At 51.1% G+C, this 15,547-nt stretch overlaps 2 protein-coding genes across 4 annotated transcripts in view; one reads left to right on the forward strand and one right to left on the reverse strand.

The window, feature by feature from the left end:
- Positions 1-13,519, forward strand: part of TRIM54 (tripartite motif containing 54) — a 23,891-nt gene extending 10,372 nt beyond the window's left edge. Inside the window, exons 2-9 of one of the 3 annotated variants that reach the window (XM_032301317.1) lie at positions 4,960-5,132; positions 5,636-5,807; positions 11,091-11,186; positions 11,730-11,963; positions 12,227-12,246; positions 12,358-12,482; positions 12,602-12,694; positions 12,969-13,102. In XM_032301317.1, coding sequence (XP_032157208.1) covers positions 4,960-5,132; positions 5,636-5,807; positions 11,091-11,186; positions 11,730-11,963; positions 12,227-12,246; positions 12,358-12,482; positions 12,602-12,693 — 912 coding nt within the window. In that variant the 3' untranslated portion in view covers position 12,694; positions 12,969-13,102. Of the gene's footprint in view, positions 1-4,959; positions 5,133-5,635; positions 5,808-11,090; positions 11,187-11,729; positions 11,964-12,223; positions 12,247-12,357; positions 12,483-12,601; positions 12,695-12,968 lie in introns of all 3 variants that reach the window. The other 2 variants (XM_032301314.1, XM_032301315.1) reach the window with 2 other exon arrangements.
- On the reverse strand, positions 13,487-15,313 carry UCN (urocortin). Its single transcript, XM_032301318.1, has 2 exons — positions 14,279-15,313; positions 13,487-13,978 (listed from the first exon to the last, which is right to left on the reverse strand). The coding sequence occupies exon 2, from the start codon at positions 13,963-13,965 to the stop codon at positions 13,606-13,608; it is 360 nt and encodes a 119-aa protein (XP_032157209.1). The 5' UTR covers positions 13,966-13,978; positions 14,279-15,313; the 3' UTR covers positions 13,487-13,605.
- Between the last annotated feature and the right edge of the window lie 234 nt (positions 15,314-15,547).

A 15,547-nucleotide genomic window follows, 5' to 3' on the forward strand; every position in this document is an offset into this window, starting at 1 on the left:
GATTACAGGCACGCACCACCATGCCCAGCTAATGTTTTGTATTTTTAGTAGAGACGGGGTTTCACCATGTTGACCAGGATGGTCTCGATCTCTTGACCTCGTGATCCACCCGCCTCGGCCTCCCAAAGTGCTGGGATTACAGGCTTGAGCCACCGCGCCCGGCCCGCAAATTTCATTCTTAATTCACCTTCCTGATGTTTGCCATAGCTGTGTACCACCTGTACTATAATAGTTTTTATTTTAAAGCACTCATTTTTAGGCTGGGTACAGTGGCTCACACCTGTAATCCCAGAATTTGGGAGGCCAAGGCAGGTGGTTAGCTTGAGCTCAGGAGTTTGAGACCATCCTGGCCAACATGGTGAAACCCATCTCCACTAAAAATACAAAAAATCAGCCAGGCGTGGTGGCATGCGCCTGTAGTCCCAGCTACTCGGGAGGCTGAGGCTAGAGAATCACTTGAACCTGGGAAGCAGAGGTTGCAGTGAGCCAAGATCGCACCACTGCACTTCAGCCTGGGCAACAGAGAGAGACTATTTCTCAAAAAAAAAAAAAAAGTATTCTTCTGATCGTGGTTTTGAAAAAGAAAAATAAATATATAAAAATAAGATAAAAACACATAAAAATCCTATTTTCCTTCCTCCTCCCCCTCCTCTCTCCTCTTCCCCACCTTCCTCCACTCCCTCCCTTCCCCTCCAAAAAAAACACACACACACACATAAAAATCTTGACCATCCATCCCATACCACCTCCAGTCTTCATGCTTGTCATCAGTACTTTTTTTTTTTTGAGGAGTCTCACTCCGCCACCAGGCTGTAATGTAGTAGCATGATCTCCACTCACTACAATCTCTGCCTCCCAGATTCAAGCAATTCTCCTGCCTCAGTCTCCTGAGTAGCTGGGACTACAGGTGTGCACCACCACACCCAGCTATCCATCTCTGGAACTTTATCACCGCCTCAAACTGAAACCCCACATCCCTAAAACAATAACTCCTTATTCCCCCTCCTTCCAGCAACTGGCAACCACCATCCATCCTATGCCAGGTACCTAATTTAAGAGGAATTATACAATATTTGTCCTTTTGTGTCTGGCTTATTTTGCTTAGCATAATGTCTTCAAGGTTTATTCATGCTACAGGCTGCAGTCCTGGTTACTTTTAGCTGATAATTTCTGTTGCAATCTATCTGACTTTTATCAGCATCATCTAGTCTACTGTGTCAAATGTGGATTTATTTTCTGTGTTGATGTTTATTTGATTTTTTTTTTTTTTTTTGACACAGAATCTCACACTGCCACCTGGGCTGGAGTGCAGTGGCGTGATCTTGGCTCACTGCAACCTCCACCTCCTGGGTTCAAGTGATTCTCATGCCTCAGCCTCCCGAGTAGCTGAGATTATAGGTGCCCGCCACCATGCCCAGCTAATTCTTTGTATTTTTAGTAGAGACAGGTTTCATCATTTTGTCCAGGCTGGTCTTGAACTCCTGACCTCATGATTTGCCCGCCTCGGCCTCCCAAAGTGTTGGGATTACAGGTGTGAGCCACCACACCCAGCCTGATATTTACTTGATTTCTTTCCTTAATTCTGCCAGCTCTCTTTTCTTCTCCAGCTTTGATCACTTATATCTCTTTGTTTCTGTTACTCCTTTAAAAATGTTAGATCAAAATGGCATTGATTCTTGGAGTATTTCTTCTTCCAAATGGTATTAATCTGTCCCTTGCTTGTCAAGCCTCTTTTTCCTTTTCTTTTTGTCTTATCTTGGTTTGCATCTTTTGTTGGATTCTGTCTGCTTATCACTCCTCTTTTATCAGGGTAGTTTAATCTGGGGCTGAAGGTGAATTCTTGACTCAACCGGCTGTGTTTGTCTTGGCCTTCTTTCACTATTCTCTTCAGCATAAGCTGCCTGGTCACATGTTGTTGTTGGTTTGCAATCTCTGTTTAGTCCTTTGCCTTCTTTGGTGAATACAGGGGTATGACCTGAGTTGAGTGTCTCCATTTGGTTATGTTGTCTCAGAATATTTTTCAGGCAGAATCCAGTGACTTATCTACCGTAGAGGCACACACACAGGTCCATGGGAGGAGGTCTCCCCTGAGATTTGGGCTATTTCCACTCCATTTCACAGACAACCAGGTCATTTTGGTTGAAAGGAGGGCCCTTATAGAGCTCCATGGCACACAGGGTTTTAATTTGATGAGTCATCTTTTGTTTATCTTTGCTTAAATAGCTTTAGTCCACAGTTGCATAGTTGATTTTCAGGCTGTAGTTTCTTTCCTCTGTGAAGGTTTGAGGTTTGTTCCTTCATTACCCTTTTACTTAAAAAGAAAAAAACTGCCTTTGCCTGAGACTTGGATAAATAAATATTAGGTCTAAGGGTTTTTTGTTGTTGTTTTGTGTGTTTTGTTTTTGAGACAGGGTCTCACTGTCACCCATGCTGTAGTGCAGTGGTGTGATCACAGTTCACTGCAGACTTGACTTTCTGGGCTCAAGGAATCCTCCTACCTCAGCCTCCCAAGTACCTGGGACTAAAGGCATGAGCCACCTGACAAATTTTTTCTATTTTTTGTAGAGACAAGGTTTCACTGTATTGCTCAGGCTGGTCTTGAACTCCTGAACTCTGAACTCAAGCCATCCTTCACTTCCCAAAGTGCTAGGATTACAAGCGTGAGCCACCATGCACAGCCTGGCCTAAGTTTTGTTCTTTTTTTTTTTTTTTTTTGAAATGGAGTCTCACTCTATCACCCAGGCTGGAGTGCAGTGACATGATTTCGGCTCACTGCAACCTCCGCCTCCCGGGTTCAAGTAATTATCTGCCTCAGCCTCCCGAGTAGCTGGGATTACAGATGCCTGCCACCACGTCTGGCTAATTTTTGTATTTTTAGTAGAGACGGGGTTTCACCATCTTGGCGAGGCTGGTTTCAGTCTCTTGACCTTGTGATCCACCTGCCTCAGCCTCCCAAAGTGCTGGGATTACAGGTGTGTGTTTGTTTTTTTGAGATGGAGTCTCCCTCTGTTGCCCAGGCTGGAGTGCAGTGGCACTGTCTCAGCTCACTCCAGCCTCCATCTCCTGGTTTCAAGCGGTTCTCCTGCCTCAGCCTCAAGAGTAGCTGGGGCTACAGGTGCGTGCCACCATGCCCAGCTAATTTTTTTATTTTTAGTAGAGATGAGTTATCGCTATGTTGCCCAGGCTGGTCTCAAACTCCTGAGCTCAAGTAATATGCCCACCTCAGCCTCCCAAAATGTTGGAATTACAGGCGTGAGCCACCACACCCAGCCCTTTATACCATGTGTCTTGTTAAAACTCAGGGCCCAGCCAGGCGTGGTGGCTCACGCCTGTAATCCCAGCACTTTGGGAGGCTGAGGCAGGAGAATCGCTTGAACCCGGGAGGCGGAGGTTGCAGTGAGCCGAGATTGTGCCACCGCACTCCAGCCTGGGTGACAGTGCGAGACTCCGTCTCAAAAAACAAACAAACAACAAAAACTCACGGCCCTTACTATTAAAGAAGAAAAGATGGTAAACATCAGGGAACAATAAGCAGTCTCTGCATCTGCCCACACGTAGATTCTCTTTTCTGTAGGCCAGCCTTCTCTGTTCATAGACCCCTCACATTTTCTAGGGTGGCTGTGATGTCACTTTTGGCCCAATTCCACAGGTCTGTTCAGTTCCTAAGCAGGCAGCACACGGTGTAGCCAGCTAAGCTTCTGAGTCTCAAGTCCAAATTCTTAGGAGACAACATTTGATTGGTTCTGCTTGAGTCAGATGATCACCTCCTTAACTCTGAACCAATCATCTGTGGCAGGGATCTCCCTTCTAGGATAGGATGGAGCAAGTTCTCTAAGAAAGAGATCTAAGTGGGAAGAAGTGACAGCTATCTGTTAAGTCCTCCTTCTGAGCTTACCCCATTACAACACCCATTCTGCTGGATGTAGTTGTCAGGTGCTCGTCCTTAGGGCAGGAATGCATTCTCTTTGTGTCTTTAACTAAGAGCCTAGCAACTACCTGGCACACTCGCTATTTGATATAAAATGAGTAATCTAGTTTTATCCTCAGTTTCACAGAGGTTGAATACCTGCCTAAAGTTATATAGTTAAGAGGTTGGGCGTGGTAGCTCATGCCTATAATCCCAGCAATTTGGGAGGCTGAGGCGGGAGGTTCACTTGAAGTCAGGGGTTTGAGACCAGCCTGAGCAACATAAGGACATTTCATCTCTACTAAAAATAAAAAAATTAGCTGGGCATGGTGGCACATACCTGTAGTCCCAGCTACTCGGAAGGCAGTGATGGGAGGACTCCTTGAGCCTGGGAGGTCGAGGCTATGATGAGCAGTGAGCTGTGATCCCACCACTGCACTCCAGCCTGGGCATCAGAGAGAGACTCTGTCTCAAGAAAAAAAAAAAAAAAAAAAAAAAAAAAAGACATCAGAGACAGCACAAGAACCCATGACTCCTGACTCCCAGTTCCTGGAGCAATTTTCTAGAATCACTGGGCTAGTTACACTTTGTGAACCCCATTGTTCACGCTTGTCTCTGCTTGTACCCCTGCCCAGGACTGCCGAGAGTCTTCCCCAGATGTGGCCCAAGAGGGCCCCAGACTGGAAGACACTGGCTGCATCACTCAGAGTCCACTTTCTGCCTCGACCTTATTGCCAAGGCCAATGTCTCCTCGTGGCTCCAAGCTGGGCCCCTTTGGAATGATCCCATCTTGACTAGGCAGTTGGCCAAAGCTGGGCTCTGGATGCAGGGGCACTCTAGGAAGTGGGCTGAGTAATGAGGCAAAGGTGGGAAGCAGGGTCTCCATGGCCATCCACCCCGTGCTGCTCTCAGGTGAATGAGCCACAGAGAAGAGCTGACGTCTACCCCTTGACCATTTTCCTACTCCCGAGCCCCCAAGCCCTTCCACCCTGTCTCCTCCGAGTTCCCCCATACCTCCTCATGCCTGTTCTCTCATGCCATCTGTCCCTCAGGCCTCGAATCCTCTGTGGCAGTCCCGGGGCTCCACCACCGTGTCTTCAGGAGGCCGTTTCCGCTGCCCATCCTGCAGGCATGAGGTTGTCCTGGACAGACACGGAGTCTACGGCCTGCAGCGAAACCTGCTGGTGGAGAACATTATCGACATTTACAAGCAGGAGTCATCCAGGTGAGCTGCCAGGGCCTCTTGCCTCTCTAAATGGCAGGGCTTGGGACACAGCTAAGGAACCCATCAGGGTGAGAAGGGAGAGACTGAAACAGTCAACCTGCCTGTTTTGTTTAAAGATGAGAGGACTGGATCCAGAGAGCGGGGAGGGACTTGCCTCAGGCCTCCCAGAGAGGGCAGTCTCTGATTCCCTGCCCAGTAATCACCCCTACCCTCTCCTTCCGGGAGAGGCTGGCAGTCCACCAGCAAGATCCTCACCAGCCCTTCTTGTCCTGTGGGACTTTCCTGCACCCTGGAATACAGACTATTCTCGGATCCAGGCCTCCTCTGTCTCTTAGCTCCTTCTGTTCCCCAAGTTCAGAGCTCTGTGGAAGTACTCAGCAGTTCAGCCACAGCTCTAGCCTGAGGGGCAGAGGATGTGGTGGTGGTTGGTGGAGGCTGAAGAGAAGGTGCTCCTGGGGCCCTTCATGCTTGAGGTCCACCTCCCCCCGCCCACTCCTCTCTAGGCCGCTACACTCCAAGGCTGAGCAGCACCTCATGTGTGAGGAACATGAAGAGGAGAAGATCAATATCTACTGCCTGAGCTGTGAGGTGCCCACCTGCTCTCTCTGCAAGGTCTTTGGTGCCCACAAGGACTGTGAGGTGGCCCCACTGCCCACCATTTACAAGCGCCAGAAGGTATCAAACAGGAGGGGGCAGATACGTGGGAGATGGGGGCTTCGGACAGGGTCTTGGTGTCAGCCTCTTACTCCACTTGGTTGTATTTATTTATTTATTTAGAGACAGGAGCTCACTCTGCTGCCCAGGCTGGAGGGCAGTGGCACAAACATGACTTACTGCAGCCTGGATTTCCTGGACTCAAGCGATCCTCCCATCTTAGCTTCCCAAAACGCTAATATTACAGGTGTGAGCCACTGCACTCAGCTCTATCTATCTATCTATCTATCTATCTGTCTGTTTTGATATGGAGTCTCCATCGCCCAGGCTGGAGTGCACTGGAGTGCAGTGGTGCAATCTTGGCTCACTGTAACCTCTGCCTCCCAGGTTCAAGTGATTCTTATGCCTCAGCCTTCCCAGTACCTAGGATTGCAGGTGTGTGCCACCATGCCCAGCTTTTTAAAATTTAAAATTTTTTTTTAGTAGAGACAGGGTTTTGCCATGTTGGCCAGGCTGGTCTTGAACTCCTGGCCTCATGTGATCCACCCACCTTGGCCTCCCAAAGTGCTGGAATTACAGGCCTGAGCTACTGCGCCCAGCCCCATTTATTTATTGTTTAAAGAGTTTGGGGAGGGAGGTCTCACTCTGTCGCCCAGGCTGGAATGCACTGCTGTGATTGTGATTCACTGTAGCAGCCTTGAACTCCTGGGCTCAGATGATCCCTACCACCTCAGTTTCCCAAGTAGCTGGGACTACAGGCATGTGCCACCATGCCCAGCTAATTTTTTATAGAGACAGGGTCTCAGGCAGGGCACAGTGGCTCACACTTGTAATCCTTTGGGAGGATACTACTAAAAATAACACTTAGTAGTAGTGCTAATAATACTTTAGAAGGATGAGGCAGGGGGATTGTTTGAGCCCAGGAGTTCAAGACCAGCCTGGACAACATAGTGAGACCCTTGTCTCTGCAAAGCATTAGCTGGGCATGTTGGCATGCCTGTAGTCCTCAACTACTCAGGAGGCTGAGGTCGGAGGATCACTTGAGCCTGGGAGGTTGAGGCTACAGTGAGCCATGATTGTGCCACTGCACTCCAGCCTGGGTGATAGAGCAAGACCCTGTCTCAAAAACAAAAATAAAATATTTAAAAAAGACAAGATCTCACTGTGTTGCCCAGGCTTGTTTTGAATTCCTGGGCTCAAGCTATCCTCCTGCCTCTGTTAGAGGAAAGAGGCCTTGATCCAGACCCCAAGACAGGATTCTTGGATCTTGCAAAAGAAAGAATTTAGGGCTAGTCCATAGAGTAAGGTGAAAGCAAGTTTATTAGGAAAGTAAAGGAATAAGAGAATGACCACTCCATAGACAGAGCAGCCCCTAGGGCTGCTGCTTGCCTTTTCTGTTTGTTTGTTTGTTTTTGTTTATTTAAGACAGAGTTTTGCTCTTGTGGCCCAGAGTGTAATGTCATGATCTTGGCTCACTGCAACCTTTGCCTCCTGGGTTCAAGCGATCCTCCTGTCTCCTCTCAAGTAGCTGGGATTACAGGTACCCACCACCACGCCCAGCTAAATTTTGTATTTTTAGTAGAGATGGGGTTTCACCATGTTGGCCAGGCTGGTCTTGAACTCCTGAATTCAGGTGATCCACTCACCTTAGCCCCCCCAAAGTGCTGGGATTACAGGCATGAGCTACGCTACCCAGCCTGGTTGCCCATTTTATGGTTATTTCTTGCTTATATGCTAAACAAGAGGTGGATTATTCGTGCCTCCCCTTTTTATTTATTTATTATTTATTTATTTATTTATTTATTTTTTTTTTTTTTTGAGACGGAGTTTCACTCATGTTACCCAGGCTGGAGTGCAATGGCGCGATCTCGGCTCACGGCAACCTCCGCCTCCTGGGTTCAGGCAATTCTCCTGCCTCAGCTTCCTGAGTAGCTGGGATTACAGGCACGTGCCACCATGCCCAGCTAACTTTTTGTATTTTTAATAGAGATGGGGTTTCACCATGTTGACCAGGATGGTCTCGATCTCTTGACCTCGTGATCCACCTGCCTCGGCCTCCCAAAGTGCTGGGATTACAGGCTTGAGCCACAGCGCCCGGCCCGCCTCCCCTTTTTAGACCATAGAAGGTAACTTCCTGACATTGCCATGCTATTCATAAACTGTCATGGCACTAATGGGAATGTAGCAGTGAGGACAACCAGAGATCACTCTCATTGGCGTCTTGGTTTTGGTGGGTTTTAACTGGCTTCTTTACTGCAACCTGTTTTATCAGCAAGGTCTGTATGACCTGTATCTCATCCTATGACTTGGAATGCCTTAACCCCTGTGAATGCAGCCCAGTATCTCAGCCCCTATTCAAGATGGAGTTGCTCTGTTTCAAACACTTCTGACACCCCAGCCTCCCAAAGTGTTACCCTAGTTAGTTTTAAAGTCAAGCAGATTAAGCTGGGAGCAGTGGCTCACACCTGTAATCCTAGCACTTTGGGAAGCCAAGGTGGGCAGATCACCTGAGGTCAGGAGTTCTAGACCAGCCTGGCCAACATGTGAAACCCCATCTCTACTAAAAATACAAAATTAGCCGGGCGTGGTGACGGGCACCTGTAATCCCAGCTACTCAGGAGGCTGAGGCAGCAGAATCACCTGAACCTGGAAGGCAGAGGTTGCAGTGAGCCAAGATCGCGCCATTGCACTCCAGCCTGAGCAGAAAGACTGAAACTCTATCTCTAAAATAAAATAAAATAAAATAAAATAAAATAAAAAAGTCAAGCAGATTGGGGTGAAGGCCCCAGCTCTGTGTTTGACTCAGTATGTGACCTAGATATGTTACTTGACCTTTGAGGCCCTCACTTTCCTCATGTGTAAAATGAGGATGAAAATGCCTACTTCTGGAAGTAGCTGTAAGGATAAAATTAGATAATCGATGAAAACAGAGACTTCAGTATGGTGGGTGAGATACTTGCAGGGTCCTATCACTATCACACAACTAGATTCTGCATAAAACAGAATTTTCCAATTAAATTGCTAGCACATAGACGCAAAGGCAGTCAGTGGAGGTGGGAAGGGGCAAGGAGAAAAGACTGAGTGGCAAGCACAGAAAAGGCAGCATTTCCAAGAGGACCAGTGCTGGCAGTGTCACTGAGCTAGAGAAACCAGAATACTCCTCCAAACCCCTGAAAGGAGGGGACCTGCCTCTAAGATTCCCAAGACTCTAGGTGAAATGGATACCAGGAGCAAAAGCAGTAAATTGTGCCACCTGGCTTTCAACAGAGGCAAATGCAAATTCTGCCTGGCGGAAAATATGCTCAGTTTAGGCCCTTAGGTTTTCCTTAGATTAATATCAACAAAATATTAGCTCACAATTGAAGGTGCACAGAGAAATGTACTCCATGAGTGAAATCAGCAGAAACAAAAATTACAGATTTAGGACCTTCCCCCGCTCCCTGCTAGGGAACTGAGATATTGGAATTATGAAAGAATTGGAAATCATTATGAATCAAATGCTTTTTAGAAAAAGATGAAAAAATGTTAAAAACCAAACAATAATAGAATATCAAAAAACAACCGTGTAGCCATGTGGTGGCTTACACTGGCGATCCTGACACTTTGGGAGGCTGAGGTGGGAGGATCACTTGAGCCCAGGAGTTTGAGACCAGCCTGGGCAACGTGTTGAAACCTGTCTACAAGAAAATATAAAAAATTTTCTGGACATAGTGGCATGTGCCTGTAGTCCCAGCTACCTGGGAGACTGCAGTGGGAGGATCACCTGAGCCCGGGTGTTTGAGGCTGCAGTGAGCTGAGATCAAGCCACTGCACTCCAGCCTGGGTGACAGAGTGAGACCTTGTTTCAAAATATATATATAAATAAATAAAATAAATCATTCAACAGATGGCTCAGTATGGTGCCTGGAACCTGTAAATCCAGTGACGAGGGAGGCTGAGGCAGGAGGATAAGGCCAGGAGTTCAAGACCAGCCTGGGAAATATAGTGAGACCACCATCTCTAAAAAAAGTTTTTTTGTTTTAATTAGTTGGGAGTGGTGGCATGTGCCTGTAGTCTCACCTACTCAGGAGGCCAAGGTGGGAGGATCACCTGAGGGCAGAAGTTTGAGATGCAGTGAACAACGATCATACCACTGCACTCCAGCCTGAGTGACAGAGTGAGACTGTCTCTTAAAAAAAAAAAAAATCGGCCGGGTGTGGTGGCTCAAGCCTGTAATCCCAGCACTTTGGGAGGCCGAGGCGGGTGGATCACGAGGTCAAGAGATCGAGACCATCCTGGTCAACATGGTGAAACCCCGTCTCTATTAAAAATACAAAACATTAGCTGGGCATGGTGGTGCGTGCCTGTAATCCCAGCTACTCAGGAGGCTGAGGCAGGAGAATTGCCTGAACCCAGGAGGCGGAGGTTGCGGTGAGCCGAGATCACGCCATTGCACTCCAGCCTGGGTAACATGAGTGAAACACCGTCTCTCAAAAAAAAAAAAAAAAAAATCAGGCCAGGCAAGGTGGCTCATGCCTGTAATCCCAGCACTTTGGGAAGCCGAGGGGGGTGGATCACCTGAGGTCAGGAGTTCAAGAGCCTGACCAACATGGAGAGACCCCATCTCTACTAAAAAATACAAAATTAGCCGGGCATGGTGGCACATGCCTGTAATCCCAGCTACTTGGGAGGCTGAGGCAGGAGAATCGCTTGAACCCAGGAGGCGGAGGTTGCAGTGAACCGAGATCACGCCATTACACTCCAGCCTGGACAACAAGAGCAAAACTCCATCTCAAAAAAAAAACAAACAAAAAAACCTGGATGAATTAAATGACAGCTTTGTCTGAAAACAGAACTAGTGAACAGCATGAGAGGACTGAAAAACAAAACAAAACAAAACAGAATGTGTATCTCTGGGAGAGGAGAAGATTGAGCGTGAGAATCAGATTCCCAGAATGAGAGGATAAAGAGAATGGAGAAGAGGCAATATTATGCAAATGGATAATCGTCAAGAATTTCTCAGAATTGATGCAAAAAATTAATCTACAGATAAAGCTTCTAGCCCTGTGCCTGGCATCTGGTGGATGGAGACTGTCTGTTCCTTCCCACTTAGTGGTGGAGGGCTTCTTCTCTCCACCTCCTTCCAGAATCCCTAGAATGTGCTTCTGTACCTCTTGATAGTTCAAGTCTTCTAGATCTCTGTAGATGCCCTCATGGGGTATGGAGTGAGGGGGACAGCCCTCTTCTAGGCAACCCTGGCTGGGGTAAGGGGTGTAGCTCTTAGGCCAGGTCCCAGCTCTGAGTGCTGACCTGTTTGTGTGTCAGAGTGAGCTCAGCGATGGCATCGCGATGCTGGTGGCAGGCAATGACCGTGTGCAAGCAGTGATCACGCAGATGGAGGAAGTGTGCCAGACCATCGAGGTGAGCCTGGGCTGGAGGGAGGGGGGAACAGCAACTGGCTGCCCTGCAGACCCCGGGATTCCTTCCAAGAGAACTGCTGTGGCCGAACTGGTCTGAAAGTTTCTGGGGTCCTGAGAGTGGTGGGATGGGCTTTAGCCAGGCTGCTGGGTGTGCATTCCAGCTTTGCTTCAAAACTTTAATCCAGTTATTTAATTTCTCTGTGCTTTGGTTTTGTTTAACCTCATAAAACAGTGATGATGATAATGGTATACCAGCTACCTCATGGGCTCTTTTTGAGAATTAAATGGAATAATGCAAGTGAAAACCAGGGCTAGGGATATAGACAGCACTCAGTGAAGCTACTTTAAAACATTGTGTTTTTATTATGGAAGAGATCTGGGCTGGATTCTGGCTCAGCCACTAACAGTGGCACTGCAAACCGGTCACTTTCTGTCTTGGTTCTCTGTGAGCTCCATCTAGTGGGGAGCAGGCCCAGTACCCTGGGATTTCCCAGCCACAGGGTCTCAGCCACACCTTCCCTTGTCCTTGCTCCCCATCTTTTAGGACAATAGCCGGAGGCAGAAGCAGTTGTTAAACCAGAGGTTCGAGAGCCTGTGTGCAGTGTTGGAGGAGCGCAAGGGCGAGCTGCTGCAGGCACTGGCCCGGGAACAAGAGGAGAAGCTGCAGCGTGTTCGTGGCCTCATCCGTCAGTACGGAGATCACCTGGAGGCCTCCTCTAAGCTGGTGGAGTCTGCCATACAGTCCATGGAAGAGCCACAGATGGCGCTCTACCTCCAGGTGGGCTCTAGGGGAGGGTGGCAGTGCTGCAGAGTGGCTGGAGTCAGGGCCTTGGCACCTGGACATCCAGGTTCAAGTCTTGTCTCTTGGACCTGCTTGCCCCTACCACCTTGGGCAATTCACCCCCTCTGAGTTCGTTTTCTCCTTAACCAAATGGGATGTGCCTTCCCACCTACCCTGCAGGACTGTGGTGAGAAAGAAATGGGACTTTGCCCAGGCTGGCCCAGTGCTTACTCTCACCCTCCTTTTCTCCCCTGCAGCAGGCCAAGGAGCTGATCAATAAGTGAGTAGGCACAGCGGGAAGGGAAAGGAGGGGCTGCGCTGCTCCACTGGCTGGAGGAGGGGCTTGAGGGTACTGGGGCATTGCCAGTTGAGCCCAGTGTGGTCGCCGCAGGGTCGGGGCTATGTCGAAGGTGGAGCTGACAGGGCGGCCAGAGCCAGGCTATGAGAGCATGGAGCAATTCACCGTGAGCGTGGAGCACGTGGCCGAAATGCTGCGGACCATCGACTTCCAGCCGGGTGAGGGAGGCGGCCAAGGGCCACCGGGACTGGGGTTCCGATCCTCCATATGGGGGCAAGGAGGGCAAAATGGCAGGAAAGTCAGGGACTCCACCTCACCAGGCCTTCCTTGGGCCCAGGCGCTTCCGGGGAGGAAGAAGATGAGGAAGTGGCCCCGGACGGAGACGAGGGCACTGCGGGGCCGGAGGAAGAGCGGCCGGATGGGCCTTAAGGTGAGAGTGGCCTGAGTGACTTGAAATGGGGCCTGGCTGGTGCACTCATGTCCCCTCCCCCGGTTACTGTCCCCCAGTCCTCGGTGCCACCCCACCCCGGAGCCACAAAGACACATCCCCCAGGGCGGAAAAGTACACTTTCCTCCACCTCCACCGTACCTCCGGGTTACTGGGAGGGCAGGCACGGTGGGCTGAGTAGAGGAGAAACCCACGTGGCAGGGGATGGAGTGAGCGGCGCCTTCTCAGCACCCGCTCACTGATCCTTCTTTCCCGGGCACAGGTCTGCGCCTACCCGACTCTGCTCGAGAGCCTGCGCTAGGGTCGGGGAGGATCTGCGCAGAGACTGCGGAGTAGCCCAGCTCAGTGCCTGCCCCGGGAGGATCTTAATAAAGAATTCAAGCTCCCAGACCCGCATCTCCTTTCGCTGCCCAATCCCTCACTCTCGGCTTTGGAGGCGACCCGCCACCATCCTGCCCTTCCTGGAACCTGAGACCGTTTGGGGGGTGGAAGCCAAATGAACCCCTATTGGGCACCTCCGTGATGCCAGGAGCGAACTGGTGAGCCCAGCACACTTGGAAGAGGATTGAGGGCAAGGCAGTGGTGCCAGGACCTCTGAGGTCCTGGGGATTTGGGGAGCCCTGGGGTCCACAGGCACCTGGCTGAAAGCCGCTCTCCCGGAACCTCCCCCACCCCCCTCGCATCTTGTTCCCCTCCCGCTGGCTAGGGGCCCCACCTTCCCACGGGTTCCCACCCTGCTGTAACTGCCGCACCCCCACGACAGAAGCCAACAGCTCTTCAGCACTTTTATTAAAAAATAGCCACGCAGAGAATGCCCTGGTGGCTCTGCCCCGCGTCCCAACCCTGAGGTGGGGGAAAGGGGTCAAAGTTTTCGCGGCCCCAAATCAGGCCCATCACTTGCCCACCGAGTCCAATATGATGCGGTTCTGCTCGGCGCGCTCCCGCTGGCTCTGTGTCCGCGCCAGCTCCAGTAGGGTCCGCAGCAGGTGAAAGGTGAGGTCAATGGACAGAGGAGGGTTGTCCCGCCGCGGCCGCTCCCCTGTCGTCCCGGGCCCCGTGCGGCGCGGGAAGCGCTCCGCTAGCAGCAAGAGGAGCGCGCGGGCCCCGCCGCCCTGGTTCCGCGCCCCGGGGCTCCAGCGCAGACTTGGGGCCTGGACCCCGGCCGCCTCGGGGCTCCTCTGGCTGCTCCCAGGGCGCAGATACACTAGGAGCAGCAGCGCGGCCAGCAGCGCCGCGCGTCCCGCCTGCCTCATGGTGCCGCTGGCCCTGGACACACAGGGGCAGCGCAGGGTGAGATGCGCCTGGGGCAGCCGAAGGGGGCCGCTCCCCACCCCACACTGGCCCGGCAGGTGCAGGGGGCCGCTCCCCTCCCCGCGCTAGCCCAGCGACCCCCAGCGGCTCCTGTGGCCACGGGACCAATGCCCGCAGTCTGCCCTCCAGCCCCAGCCGCTGCGCCAGTGCTGTTCCACCCCTTCCATCCAGCCTCCCTCCCAGAGGAGCGCGGTGGCTGAGCTGAGCGGAGTCTCGATGCTGGGGGAGGCTGGGCGGATGCTCTGAGCCACTCACAGGTTTTCAGCGAGTGTTTGTACGGTCCAAGACGGAGCTCCAGTTTCTGTCCCTCGGGGCGGGCTGAAGGCGCCTTGGGGAACACAGGGTCTGTCCCGGGACTGCCGCCAGCCTTATATAGCGCCAGGACAGCTCCGACTGACGTCAGTGAAGAACATGCACTGATTGTAGAAGCAATGACAGCCACAGCTTCGAGTCTGGCGGCTGGCGAGCCCCCAGAGGGACGCACCTCCTGACACCAGCCTCTGTGCCCCTGGGGCTAGCGTTGGAAGCAGCACTGGACGCAGGGCAGCAAGAAGCCGGCTGGGACATAAGGACTGCTCTGGGACCCACAAGAGTCCCTCGCCCTGCTTAGAACAGCCAGCAGTGACTAGGGCGGTCCCCAGACCAGACTAGTCCGGGTCGTCTGTTCTCCAACACACGAAAGGGAGGGGGAACCGTGGGGCTGTCCATGGTGCTGACCCTGTCCTCTGCCTCTAGAAAGGCCTGAGGAGTTGCCAGAGAACGCTATGTGACTGGAACCCCTTGCCTCCCCGCAGCTATCAGTTATGCAAATGGAGGCATCAGGAGTGCACCGCTGGCACTCAGCCAACACAGTGGGACCCATCGAGGGGCAGTCTGCCACAACCAGAGTCTCCCAGCATTCTTTATCTTTTTCCAGCCCCAGGATCCAAATTCTAGGGCTGTCTGACCAAAGCACCATGTAATAGGGCCTCTGGCCTCTGAGTGCTTTCAGACCACAAATGGCTGGCCCCATCTGCTTTTGAGTTTGCCCAAAGTGGTAGTTTAGCAAAGTTCAGTTTCTCTCCTGGGAATCACATTAGCAGTATTACTCTGCCCATGACCTTCAGGTTACAATCACTGGGTAGGCAGTAAAGAAATTTGGGTTCAAGTTTCTGCTAACTCCTGGTATGGACAGATCACCTCCCTTCTAGCAACCTCAGGGTCCTCATTTGCAAAAGACTGCGCTTGGCCAGGCGTCGTGGCTCACGCCTGTAATCTCAGCACTTTGGGAGGCCAAGGCAGGCGGATGACAAGGTCAAAGAGATCAAGACCACCCTGGCCAACATGGTGAAACCCCATCTCTACTAAAAATACAAAAATTACCCGGGTGTAGTGGCACACAGCTGTAGTCCCAGCTACTTGGGAGGCTGAGGGAGGAGAATTGCTTGAACCCAGGAGGCAGAGGCTGCAGCAAGCTGAGATCGTGCCACTGCACTCCATGACAGGCAAGACTCCATCTCAAAAAAAAAAAAAAAAAACCAAAAC

Source organism: Sapajus apella, unplaced genomic scaffold, assembly GCF_009761245.1.
Source record: "Sapajus apella isolate SASKATOON/1434 unplaced genomic scaffold, GSC_monkey_1.0 scaffold44, whole genome shotgun sequence".
Classification (NCBI taxonomy): Eukaryota; Metazoa; Chordata; class Mammalia; order Primates; family Cebidae; genus Sapajus; species Sapajus apella.

Coding starts and splice junctions, on each gene's coding strand:
- UCN (XM_032301318.1), bottom strand. CDS start 13,965: ATGAGGCAGGCGGGACGCGCGGCGCTGCTGGCCGCGCTGCTGCTCCTA.